The sequence below is a fragment of the Anguilla rostrata genome, chromosome 10, assembly GCF_018555375.3.
Source record: "Anguilla rostrata isolate EN2019 chromosome 10, ASM1855537v3, whole genome shotgun sequence".
Taxonomy (NCBI): Eukaryota; Metazoa; Chordata; class Actinopteri; order Anguilliformes; family Anguillidae; genus Anguilla; species Anguilla rostrata.
Genome location: NC_057942.1, coordinates 23564515 through 23578152, shown reverse-complemented (window position 1 = coordinate 23578152; position 13638 = coordinate 23564515). Strand labels below are relative to the sequence as shown.

The 13638-nt window shown below is 38.9% G+C and overlaps 1 protein-coding gene across 3 annotated transcripts in view; it reads right to left on the bottom strand.

The window, feature by feature from the left end:
* Nucleotides 1–1340: 1340 nt before the first annotated feature.
* The window catches only part of plpbp (pyridoxal phosphate binding protein), a 181811-nt gene continuing 169513 nt past the window's right edge, over nt 1341–13638 (bottom strand). For all 3 annotated transcript variants that reach the window (XM_064296263.1, XM_064296264.1, XM_064296261.1), the window contains 3 exons: nt 2636–2778; nt 2391–2489; nt 1341–2002 (listed from right to left, as the gene is read on the bottom strand). In XM_064296263.1, the coding sequence (XP_064152333.1) occupies nt 1856–2002; nt 2391–2489; nt 2636–2778 (389 nt within the window). In that variant the 3' untranslated portion in view covers nt 1341–1855. The remainder of the gene's footprint in view (nt 2003–2390; nt 2490–2635; nt 2779–13638) is intronic.

Genomic DNA, 13638 nt, shown 5'->3' with positions numbered 1-13638 from the left:
TCTTTATTATTTTAGTTTGTTGTTTTAGTTCATTGTTTTTTCCCGGAACCCGTGAGGGGGAAGGGTGATGGCATTTACTTAATTTTGTGTTTGTGTGGGTGCCTCTCTCCATGCGGCAACAAAAGGTATTTCCTGGAAATGATGCATTTTTCTCCCAGGAGGGTCACACTGGCGTGACATTTTGGTGCCAACTTTTTTAGCTGAGCAGATTCTTTCTTAGTCTTATGTGGTCCGATAAACAAAACGAACTAAACAAAATTAAAATCAAAATGCACTCTTGGTGTGAGCTCCTGGTCACGGCCCCAAACTGTGGAGAGCAGCACATCTTTAAGAACCTGGGCTGATTAGTTAACGCAACCCTAGTCTGGACGAACACAAAAAGGAAGGAGCCTCTGCGGCAGCCTCTGCGGAGCCTCAGCGGCCGCTTCCCTATTGGTTAATCGAACTGTTTGTCTCAGTGTGCCGGTTCTCCCTCCCCCCGACACTCCTTCTGTTCCGTGTGTACTGCAATCTAAGTCCCAACTGAAACACACCAGCGAAACGGACAAAGCTATCGAGCTAACCCAAATTATCTGCTAAGAACAGAATTATGGACAAATTCAAAGAAGATTTTAATTCTGTTATATCACTGACTTGCCAAATACATGGCGTGACTTCGTTGAAAGACCTTCAGCGCGTATGTTTGGATTCGCTGTTTTCGAACAGAGATGTACTCGCTTGCTTGTCTACAGGATTTGGCAAAAGTTTAATTTTTCAAGCGTGGCCTACGGTATGCAGTCTGCTATCAAATAAATACCCACAAAAATGGCCAGAAGGAGCAATGGTTTTGATTGTTTGCCTGTTACAATCAATACAATCATTTCCCCCAAATAGTGGTGAACTGATGCGGGTTTGTGGAAAAAGTTTGCCTCCGGTAATGTTTTCCGGTGCACGTTTCAGACCACGCTGGGCCAAAACACTCTGAATGGTTGGAAAATACAACTATCCCGGGAAGGTTGCCCCGTTTATGCCTAGAACGTCAAGGCATCGGCCAGGCTCTGTTGAACGAAGTGAAGAAAGATACTGGCTCGCGAGGCTAACACAACCCTAGTGCGTGTGCTCTCCCCACCAGTCAGCGCAGCAAAGACCAATCTGCTTCTCCAGAAGACCGAATGCTACAAACACATTTTTGGTATAGTCCACAGCATACTGAAAAAGACACTGCATTACTGTGTATGGTTACGCATCAGTAAAATAGTTATTCTAAAAATACTTTTGCGAGTGCTGCCCTTCTTTTGCCATTTATTTGTATAAACTCAGTTGCATATTTAATTCAACACAAAGAATGTTCTGAGTTGAGCATGTTTCATTTACTACTAATTTATTAAATCCAAATATGCCATTGAGAAACATCCCATGTAATTTGGTGGTTGTTTCAGTGCTGGAAATACAATTCTTAAATTACAGAATTTGTGAAACACCTGTGAAACATCATATGAAAGCATGAAAAGCTCAAATTGGAGTTATTACAGTCCACTATATGCTATCCTCATTCAGAAATGGATTTGGTGGTAATATTGCCAGGGTTACACAAAAGAGAAAGAAATGAGGGGGAGGGGGGGGATGGAAAATTTGGAATCATCAATGAAAAGTATTAAGATAAATGAATGGAGAAACTGAATAATGATGCTTGTAAAGAATGAGAATAAAACAACTGTGAGCCGAGCACATAACATAATCAAAAATATCATGTAACAAGTATTGTAGTAATATTAGTTAATTTTCAAATGAACTGACAAAATTAATGCTCCATTCAAATGGGACCAATGTTTTATTTAAAAAATTGTTTTTATATGAATTGTTTGAATATGGTTCATTATTCTGTGACAGTAAGCTGTTCCATTTTTCCAGCTGTCTCCGCATACATAACCTTTGATTTTTTTTCTGGACTGGGTGTGTTAGGATACTCTCGCTCTCCGAAGATGGTGCTGCCCACACGTACATTGGTGGAGCCAACTTCAATCTGGTTTGGAGAAATAAAGGATATGAACAGAAAATGATAAGTACAATTGTTCAGACAATTGTCATAATCCAATGTATGAGTAATGCATTAACAAAATAAGAAAAACTACAAGACACGATGAAGACAAAATAGAAGCATAAGTCTTTATAATGAGAAAAATTACTGGAAAATTGAAAAAATGTGCTTAATAGAGAAAACTACTCTTAATAATTTGCCTCCCTTTTCCAATTTAATTTTCGATTCTCTTACCCCTAGTTTAACTCCACAAGAGCCAGCAATTCTGAATGCTATAAAATTAAAATATTTTGTATGCAAAGTAAATTCATAATGAGTGTGTACCTTTGACTATTTTTGCTTTATTACAGGTACTTCAACAAGAAATACTCACCGCATGTTCAAAATCAGTGGACATGCCCATACTGAGTTCGACTTCCTCCAACGGAAGCTTCAGATTTTCACACAGCTCCCTACGGCGGCTCAACAGCATCTATATCAAAAACTTGTAATTGAATTGACAGGTGTGGGGAACGTAGCCAAGCACACTGTTCCATTACATTGTTCACTGCTATCCCAACTTTTATTCACTGTATAAAAATGCTAATAGAGTGTTAATGTTTTAAGTATTTACTGTACCTGGAAGTCTGGGTTGGGGCCCGCAGTGAGGTCATACCCATAACGACCAATGGTCATGAGTCCTACAAAGTGTAGGGCAGGGCAACGTGAGATGATGTATTTCACTGTGTTAACAGTCTCCTCTGGAGGCAATCCATGCTTACCTATGAAAAACAGTGAGGAGCGAATCAAGAACCTGAGAGCCATATAATCAAAAAATAATGATTATAACACAACTCTACACTGCTACTGAAGTAGAATATGCCAGTTCATTTTAAAACATAAGGAAAACTGTTGTCCTTGGAATTTTAGGTTTTAATACAAAAAACAAGTCTCTTGGTTTTGTCAATCAACTATTCAATGAACATAACAGAACAGACCCTTTGAAAAATTACAGTTTGCAGCTATTTTCTGGCCCTGATCACTCCTCAAAGCTACATTTATAAGGTTCTATGACGTAAGCGTAACCTCATTACAGAATCAGAGGAGAATTTGGCTGGATCGGAAAAACAGAAGCAGAGTTCATATCTTCTCATGTGAAAAAAATGTTAAAATCTAAATAGTTTGCAAGCAAAGTTGTGTAAAATGTGTCTGCAGTTTAGCTGGTAAAACTGTTTCAGCCTGGCTCTACCTACTACACAATTCTGAAAATTGTGTCCTGGGGTGGGTGGAGTAGGTGTGCCCATCTCATTTGGCTAAAGTATACAATATGCAAATTATTTGTACAGCGTATGCTGATGAAACTCTGATCAAACTGTCAAAAAAGGCATTGCATATCAAATATGAACCCAGATTCAGCAATTATCTGGCCGATTTCTCGCCTCAGATGTTTTCAGAAACATATTTTAGTGGACTGTTTAAGATTAAAAATATGAGAAAGTTTATGATAATGCGCCATGTTTTCTCCGGCTTTAAAGGCGTTTTGGCCTAAATCAATCTAGCCAAACTAGCTGCCGGCAGTGTTCCGTGCCATTTTAGAAAATATGTGTGGATGAATTTGGAGGTGGAAACAATTTTCCAGCTGGATATCTTGAGCCCAAAGTAAAGCACCTGCATGACAATAGTTTGAAACAGCATTTAAGCCTCCCAGTCCCTTCAGCTGGTGTGAAGTATCCTCGTGAGAAAAGCATGGAGGGGGAGTCTGGAGAGACTAAAAGCCATACTGCATTGATTTCAGGTGAACTGGACAGAATTGGAGTGCAATTTGCATCTTCCTTAAATGTTTGCAAAAATATAAGCAAAGTTTTGCAACAATGTATTTGTCTGCATACCACAGGTGTGCCGTGGGGGTACACTGCATGCTGTAATGGGAGAGGGAAACATGCAGAGTGTGCAAAGTCCATTCCTTTGTTCCTCCTAGCCAGGCACATATGAGGTCCTTATTGTGCTGGGGCACCAGCCAATTTGCCACTCTGGAGCAAAAGTTCTCCTTTGATTTGTTAATCCACTCCACTCTCCAATAGCCTGGTGTGGCCCATCCTTGCCTTCCTGCCTGTCATGTTCTCATCCAGTGTAATGTAATGTGAAATGCAAGAAAAACATGCTAAACATTTGACTAGACTATGGATTAAAAAGAATACTTTTCTGGGTTCAACCACAGCTGGTTATGCCACACGCACCACTCAATGCGTACAGAGACAATCACTCGTGCTGAGTGCTTCATGCTGTTCATTACAGTCTTTGTGCATGCACTGTAGCTGTAGCCTACATGTACTGTGACCTATGGCGACAGTGATGATTGAGAATAATTACCTTTCCAAAATTGGTTTAAGATGTAGAAGTGAAGTTAGGATAGTGTTGCTATGAGTAATGCATTTATTCAATAAAGCTTTCACATGTACAATCAGGACCATAATATGAACTGCTGCCCAGCAGTGCTGCCCTGATGAAAGAAATTATCCTATAGCCTTTCTGGATGGTGCTGTTTATTTGTTTGTTCATATAGATGTTGACCTGCACAGAAAGTGAAAACAAGTCTTACAGTTTGAACTGTATATGATGCATAGTCACAGCATATCATGCATGCTTTCCATGGGAACTAAATTATTTCCTTGCAACTAACTTTAAGCAGGTTAACTGGGAAACAATTTAATTTCCATCGGAAGTATGCACTGAATGCTGTAACTTCACAAATTACTGCAAAATCTGTAAGCTGGCTTTCTGAGGTAAAAAAAAAAACATCCCTGACCCCTGGAATACATTAAAGCAAAAATATTACCATTTCTATATTAATTAGCCAATGACATTGCGTGAAACACTGCCATGTAAAGATGATCACTTTTTTGAAGGACAAACTATTTACATGGAAGTGTTTTATCAAATGTCATAGTCTAACAAATATAGCAATGGCAATATTGCTGTTTTTTATGTATTCCAGGGGTCAGGAATGTTCTTTGCCTGAAAGAGTCCAAAGTAGTTCTTGAAATGATGAAACAATTTAGAAGGCCATTATACTTTTATAAAACAGAATGTAGGTTCATATTAAGGCTCAGGAACTGCACAATACGGTTGTGTGGGTGTTGGGGGTGGGGGGAGGAAGGGGGTTTTATGGCCTGCTTGCAGCTACTGTCAGTGTGTGAATGTGCAGGAGGGGGGGCAGGGGAGGGGAGCTCTGAGTCACAGTGATCTGCATGTGAACTCAATGTTTCAGTCATCCTCTACAGTGGTCTTCTGTGGTCTACCAGGTTGTTTGCTTTTGCTGAGATCACCAGTGCATTCTTGCTTCCTAACAATGTATCAAACAGTTGATTTTGGCACACTAAACATTTTGGCTGTGTCTCTGAATGATTTATTCAGATTTTTCAGCCTCATGATGGCCTGATTTACTGGCATTGACTCTCATCTGGGCCTCATGTTGAGAGACAACAGCAAATGCATATTCTACACCTAAGATCAACTCTAGACCTTTTGTTAGGTTTCTTGTGAATGAACTACTGATGCAAACACACAGCTGGCCAAGAAAAGGGTGAGTAGTCAATGTCCCATTCTTTTGGGGCCAAGTCACTTGAAAGAATTTAGGAAACATTGGGTAACATTGGGTAGCAGCATTGCTTTGGAATACAGCTTGTTTAATTTGTGTAAGCTAAATTAGCCGATATCGTTTCTCATAATTTGGCCTAATTTTGTTATCAGTATGTTTAATGGCATGCTGGATTTTGCACGTTCTGATGACATATAGACAGTGCTTTTTAAGTGTGAATAACCTGGTATTTTTGTACACTGAAAATGTGTTTTTCTTCAGGTATTTCTTTTTGTACTGTGTTTGTCATTTATAACAGAAATATCTATAAATATAGGCTAGGAGAGACATGTATACACATACATACATGCAAACACACATACATTGTAGCTCAAAGAAACACACTGACATGGATTCAGTCATTTTCTCTTTACCGTAAATCAGTGGTAACCAACCTTTTCAAGCCCAAGATCACTTTTTATTCCAAAACGTAAGCCGAGATCTACCACTCCGATATCTTCCAATTAAAACCCACTTACCACGAGTAAGACTGTTCACTGTCATATTTATTTTTGCAATTTCTGTTACGACAGGCTCTATGTACGTGCATACATACACACAAAGAAAGACACAGTTATGCACAGTTATCTGTTCAATGCACAATATTCATATTTACGGTAGGCCTATCTGTTCAATGCACAATATTCATATTTAGTTTCTCAGTTCAATGAATAATATTCATATTTACAGTATCTGTTCAATGCACAATATTTAGTTTCTCAATTCAATGAATAATATTCACATTTACAGATACCTTGTCATGTTAGTCCTGTAGTTGTATTTTTTTTGGAAGCCAAAATACATACTGACGCTGAATGCACCTTAACTAACATAACATCGATATGGCTGAGGGTTCGGTGAAAAAGAAATCAAAAATGTATTATTTCCACCCGGAATGGGAGCATGAATTTCTTTTCATGTCAGCGAATGAGAAGACTATATGCCAACAGGCGGTAGCCTTGCCAAAACGTGGCAACCTGGACGTTTCTGTAGCTGCCTTGCTTATTGCTGTAGGCGCGATGAAAAGCGACTGCTGTGCTTTTAGCCCTCTTTTCAGTTCATCGATTCTTTTTGATCTTAATGCGCTGTTGAGTGGATACGAGTCTTTGAATCTAGCATGCGTGGTAGCATGATGATGCTCCAGATTGCCACATTTTTTGGCAAGGCTACTGCCTGTTGGCATATGAGGCATATAGTCTTCTCATTCGCAGACGTGAAAAGAAATTCATGCTCCCATTCCGGGTGGAAATAATACGTTTCTGATTTCTTCTCCGTGGACCCTCAGCCATATCGATGTTGTTATGTTAGTTAAGGTTGGCACCGCTCGCAACTCCTGCTGTACAAACTGTTAGCGTTAACGTTATTACTTCCTCGACCCTCGTTACCCACAATTGCATGCAGCCATTCATAGACCTCAGCGTATCAAATAGCCAATTAGAGATTGTAAGATAACATATGACCTATGCGTGATTCAAATCAATGAGCCAGAGCTAGGTCAACCAGGGCATGAAAAAACTTTTTTTTTCTTCTTTTTTTAGAAAATGCTAGGGATCAACAGTGAAGGCTTTGAAGATCGACCAGTCGATCACGATCGACCTGTTGGTTACCCCTGCTGTAAATAATAAATAAATGAAAGTTTTTGTATGTCGACAGAGGATAGGGCAAGCTAACATTAACCTCTCAGTGCAAAGCCCCGAGAGGTCAGCACGCCGGCGTGCCTAGATTGCTCCATTCAGACATTCTGTGCTCCATTGTCGCGCTGGTCGTGCATTTACCAAGCACCCCCTCCCTGCAGTCTCATCTGTAACTACACCCCCCACGCATGACACACTGGACAATAGTGTCAATCTGGGCATACACGAAAACATTCTTTTACCACTAAAATTCATATTCTGTCGTAGCAACAAGATAAAGCCTACAATAGCCGAAGGTATGCCAGTACAGCTGTGAAAAAAGCTGCTCACTGAAAACTGAAATAAACAAGATGAATTTTTCAAAAATGATACCATGTCATTCTATTGTCAATATCTGTGACTAAATATGGAATAAATATACAACCTTATCATTGGTTTTACGCGTAGAGATGTCCCTTTCCAGACAGAGTGGTCATATATTGTCTGGGACAATCCGTTTGTGAAATATACACTCATTTGTCACACCTGGGTACCTTCTAAAATAGCTGTGCGTAATACAACACGTTGTTTTCATCCTTCGTAGTACAATCTGGCTTGATCAACAGTTAATCGACCCAATAGGTGACAGAATAAGCTTTCTAATGATGTATAGTATGTCTAATTTTACGTTTGGAATAGCGTTTTATAGATCAGCATAACCGAACGTTGTGTCTCAATATAGCTACATTACGCATTCAGTCTTCGGTAGCAGTAAAAGACACTGCACCTAGTGAAATTTTATCAATGACTTTCATCGTTTCTCGGAAAATACTATTATTCTTGAGAAATTCTGAGCATGGCTAAGGCACATGTTTGCTGATAGATCCAACTGATATACTGTTTTCTGAGCTAAGTTAGAACTTAACTACTAAGCACAGCTAAGATTTTATCGTCCAAATGTAAGTGTTACTGCTGAAAATATTTTGGTTACATACGTTATTTTTGAAATTGAGTGTCTTTACATAGGTTAGTGGTATTTTATAATGAGGATATTTCACACTGTAATGCAAGTGTTCCTAGGTACAGTGTTGCCAGATCAGATTGACAGTTTCCAGCCCAATCACAATGTAAAACCTGCCCAATTCAATAAAAACCAGCCCAAATCATAACATTGCCTAGTTTGCTGGTCCCGCTGATTAGGGGTGGGCGTGGGCGGGAATAGGAATCTAGAATTATGTTAATGAGCAATAATTCAATAAGAAAATTGCTTGATAATTCTAGGTTAAGGACTGTTTCATTGGGAGGTCGCAGACTTGTAACTTTCTATTCTTCCACTTCTGTTTAATCTTTCTGCAGTCTCTCCTTAAGCTGTGGATATGGTGGAGGGGGGGGGGGGGTTATAACAGAAGGCTTTAGTCTAATTTTAAAAGGAGCAATGGCATCTAGAGTAGTCAGAGAGAAAAATGATTGCACTAAGGTACTACTAGTTCTGATGAAAGTAGAGGAAAACTCTCAGCTGGATAATGATGCGAGCGAATAAAATGTTTTTTTAATATTACGAACAAATGAGAGACTGACATTGAATAGTACACAGTATTGATCACAAACACTGTTGCCTTTATGTTATAAGATTATTAAGACTCAACCCAAGAGTGAAAACAAGATCTAAGGTGTAGCCGTGCTGCTGCGTAGGTCCTGACACATGGCACAATATTAAAGGACTATAAGGTTCAAGAACTCATGGGCATGCAACTTTGATGAGATGTCAATATGGCAGTTGAAATTACCGACCAAGGCTATTTTTATTTATTTTTTGTTTTTACCGCTGTTATATTTATACAGACAGGGTCATTGGAATATTATCTTTTTTGGTTATCTAGTACCAAATTCCTGCTATAATACACCCCGAAAACCATACTAACTTCAAGGACAGGAATTTTTAAAATGATGTATGATTTGATTTATTGCAAATAAAAATAAAGCCTCATACCTTAAAATTACTTCTGGAAATGTAACCTGCACATGTACAAACCTGGAATAGCTACAGAGCTTGACTCTGGAGATAGTTGGCTATGAGGTACAGAGTTGGGTTTACATAACTTAAAATATTAAAACTGTTCCAAAGTTTTTTTTAAACTAATGAGATGTGTTAACATTTAAAGGTGGCAGTGCCTATTCATTGCATCCATGGATGCTGACACCTATCCAAAACCAAACTTTACCAGAGATGGAGCTGTACACAACAATGGTGCTTTCCTGACATGCCCCTGAATATGGCCCTCAGTCTTTTATCAGCAGCATTTACTAACTAGCTAGTGTTTTCACATGTCTAAAGTTAAGGTATTGGGCACTTGGTGACCATTGATCAATCCTGTTGAACATTAATGGTGAAGGGAACTAAACGCCAATATTAGACTAGCTTCAAATTTTGTTTTCTCACTGTTACATTTTTGCCTGTTTAGACTAATATGACATTGGGAGATATGATACATTCGAGCCATTGTCACTAATTATTTAGGGCTGCGTTTCCGAGTTTTGATGTACCTTAACGTTTTTTAAGGTTTCTAAGGCATACTTTTCAAAGAGAAACCGCTTTTTTACGAGTGTTTCTCAGACTATACCTTAACAGTTGCCTTAAGGGACACTTCCAAAGGTACGTCGTAAATTGGAGCTGGCCTTCACTGTGGTGCTGAAAAGTTTATCAATCGATGCCAAACGAATCGATTGTTTCACTTGTAAAGGCTTATAAATGACGTTTTAATAACTAACAAGTGTTGTCATAATCATTTTACATCAATCTAATATTGCAGAAGAGGAAGCTATGCCTACTAAAGATAATCTGCTAATCTCTTTAAGAGTCAATTAAGACGAGACCTTGTGATAGTTTCAATAGATACATACATATAGGCTACAAAAGATAAAATAAAGAGCGTCAATCGGGACATATAAGCCATAGTCTGGGACCTCGTGGAAGCCCAGGAAAAAGGATATAGGCTACATATGGGTGAATTATTTTGTTCTTATTGAAACAAAGGTCTAATGTTAATATGTTTTTGTCACACAATATATAGGCAACTGTAGCAGCATATCCACTGATTGCCATGGACTTTTCTCTGCAGTGCAAAAATGATCGTAGATGAAAGGCAAAAGCGCGTTTGTGGAAATTCATCATGATTAATTCTATACCGGGTAGGCCTACCTGTTAAAGTGATATGTTCATTCACCTTAATTTGCTGTTGGATTATCTTAAGTTTAACCAAGAATATCATTATTGGGTTGTTTACCGAAAATCGTAAAACAACATGTAAGAAAGAAATGTTCTGTAATGTTGATATTTACCCAGTGCTATTTTGTTTTATATAGGAGGTGTGAGCTAAAGGAAGGGGATGTAGATCATTTGGCTATGTTTGTTCATTATGAGCCACCGTACCTGTATGCGTGTTTATGGCTAGGAAAATCAAGGTGCTCTAGTTCCCTCTAGTTCGGTCAAGCAAGTAGACTCACTCAACGTCGGCTTTGCTCACACAGGTTTTATATTCTTAATAAACCGGCGGTTTGTTCCAAGTCAGTGTGATCATTGACTCATACAAACAAATTTCTGCAGGGTGTGCAGTCAGAAAAGCCATATCCTCAGTTGGCTCCACTACGTATAAATTTAAAAAACTTTTTTTTTTTCTTTCACAAATTGGATTAGTATTATGGATAGGCCCTATACTTAATTACCATCGGGATGGGAATAGACAGGTGAAAGACATCATTCTCACGACGTGCTATGCACAGAAACGTTGATTGGATAATTAATATTTGTAAACTTAATATTAAACTATCTATGTCATTTTTGCATGCAGATGTGCTACTAGATGCACACTGTAGTACAACTGTCAATTTGAAAAGCAAAATGTTGGCATAATAAGGCTAAAACTGTGACAGGATGAGCGGAGCGCATCGCTAAGGGACAGCTTACGAGTGCCTTTCAGAAGGTATACCTTAGCTAAGGAGGTGCTGGGAAACAGCTCGAGACCTAAAGGAAGACCTTAAGATATACCTTACGATGCACATAGCGCTAAGGAGACTCTGGGAAACGCAGCTCAGGTCTGTTCATCCAGAACATCTCTTGAACATTCATGGACATTATGCTAAGTAGTCTAACACTGCTAACATTGATAGAATTTTTTCAATCCAGTCTCTAGCCCTAAAATGATCCAGAAAGGGAATATTGCAGTGTTCTACAGGGGATATTGCTTGATATTACACAAAACATTTAATTACACTACATTATACTGTGAGTATGTTTTTTTGCAGTGATAGAGACCAGTTCATTGACTTCATGCAGTCCCTCATTGCTGACCAGATTGTCGAGGAGGAAGACGACCATCTTTATTCAAATAAAGTGTGTTTCGCATAAAGATATGTTCCAGTGTATGTCTTTTTAATGTCATAATATAATCAGTAAAAGCTGACTGTGAGCACAGATTTTCTTGGTGAGTGATGCAATGGCATGTGACTACATGACTTGGATCCAGAACAAGACGTGCCATGTCCTTTTTGAGGAGGGTCCTTAAACCCTTGGGAGACCCCACCATGGCTGAAGCACCATCAGTTGTCAAACCACTTAGTTTTGCCACTGACAAACCATAAGACTGCATTGCCATTATCTGTTTCTGGAAAATGTCCTCACCTCTGGTAGTGTCGTGCATAGCCAACTATGAAAGCAGATCTGTATGTCTCAAAATCCTTTGTAATCCCACACAGAAAAATTGCTAGCTGGCTAGTGTTCATTAAGTCTGTTGTCTCATCCATAGCAAGTGAATAAAACTCTAAATTGGCAGCAGAATCTTGCAAAGACTTCTCAATATCTTGTGCCATGTCACTGATACAAGCAGACACAGTCCGGCAAGACAAGCTAAGGTTCTGAAACAATTTAATCAATCATGTACTCCTTTACAAATTTGCCTCTGGAATATGGCCTCAGTCTTTTAGCAATCAGTTGACTCACCACGTAACTTGCCTCTGTGTCACAGTCCAGCTCCTTTTCAGGCCGCAGGAAAGACGCTGGTTGTGCAGCAAGATTATTCCTCAACGCCTTGATTTTTTTTGTTTGCACCATTCCTTCAAGAGTAGCATAACTACTGCAGGTGTAATGTCTCTCGAGATTGCTCTTTTTGAGAACAGCAAGAGCTTCTCCACAAATTAAGCGAACAGGCTTGCCTTTCACTTCCACAAAAAGTAATCCTCCATCCATTTCTCTTTAAAAATGCAACCTTCAGCATCAACTTTTCTTTGCTTTGCATTTTCCCAATTAAACCGCACACTTGAGATAGGACTATTTGATGGCTTGCACGAGTGACGTCGCTAGATTTTAATTGGATGGTGAAACTGTTGCTGTTGTACTGTCTTTCGTATTTCTTAACCTTCGAAGGCAATGTTTCATTTTGTTTTTTAAAATTGCTGTTATGTTATAACGGACTTTTTTTTCGAAACAGGAAAAATGTACTGGCTATATTAAATCTAGTAAACATCCAGCGGGTCGTGTGATATTGACTGGAGGGCCGTATATACCGTCCACAGGCCGGAGGTTACCCACCCCTGGGTAATATCATCTGAAAGTACAAATTCTGCTTAGTTAGGTCATGCCTGACACACCTTTTGGCATTCTTTTGACTGTAGCAAGGCTCATGATATTATGCATGACTGAACATGGTAAAGGGAGGATCACTGAAATTTTTTGACATTTTTTATTTTTCATTTGTTGTGAAACGACACAAAGTGAGGTATCACTAGTATGTGTGTCTGAGACAGGTGAGTTTAAGAACTAAAGAAGAACTTGCTAAGAGATTGTGACAATGTCTCACCTGGACGACACCTAGATGTGAAAACTAACCCATCAGTCACTGGTGGAGAGAGGTCTGTCCAAATTATCTGTCCGACGGCAGGACAATGGGGGTATCAACTATGTTCAAAATGCAGGTGATAGCTTTAGGTGGGAGGCTCAATGCAGCAAGTCAAAGGGCTCTGACAATCAAGGCACTTATGAAAAATAAAACGTTTATTCATAAAATTGTAAAAAGGTGCATAAACAATTAAATACTGAATACCATAATCAGACTTTCCACATTGAATACAGTATAAATACAGCAGTTAGTGGTATAAATATAGCAATTAGTGGTGTATATACCGCAGTTGCATGGAGTAAAAAATAATTGTGTACAGCATTGCACCAAAGAGAGATGTAAACTAGAGAGTACAAGATGATTATGAGAGTGATGGGTCATGGTTGAAAAGTTGTAATGGCATTTTCCCCTTAACAAATGTGTTGAGATTTTTCCTTGTCTTTGTGATTTGTTTGTAAACTTAATTAGTGTGGTTGCCTTTGGCAAACACACTACTATTAT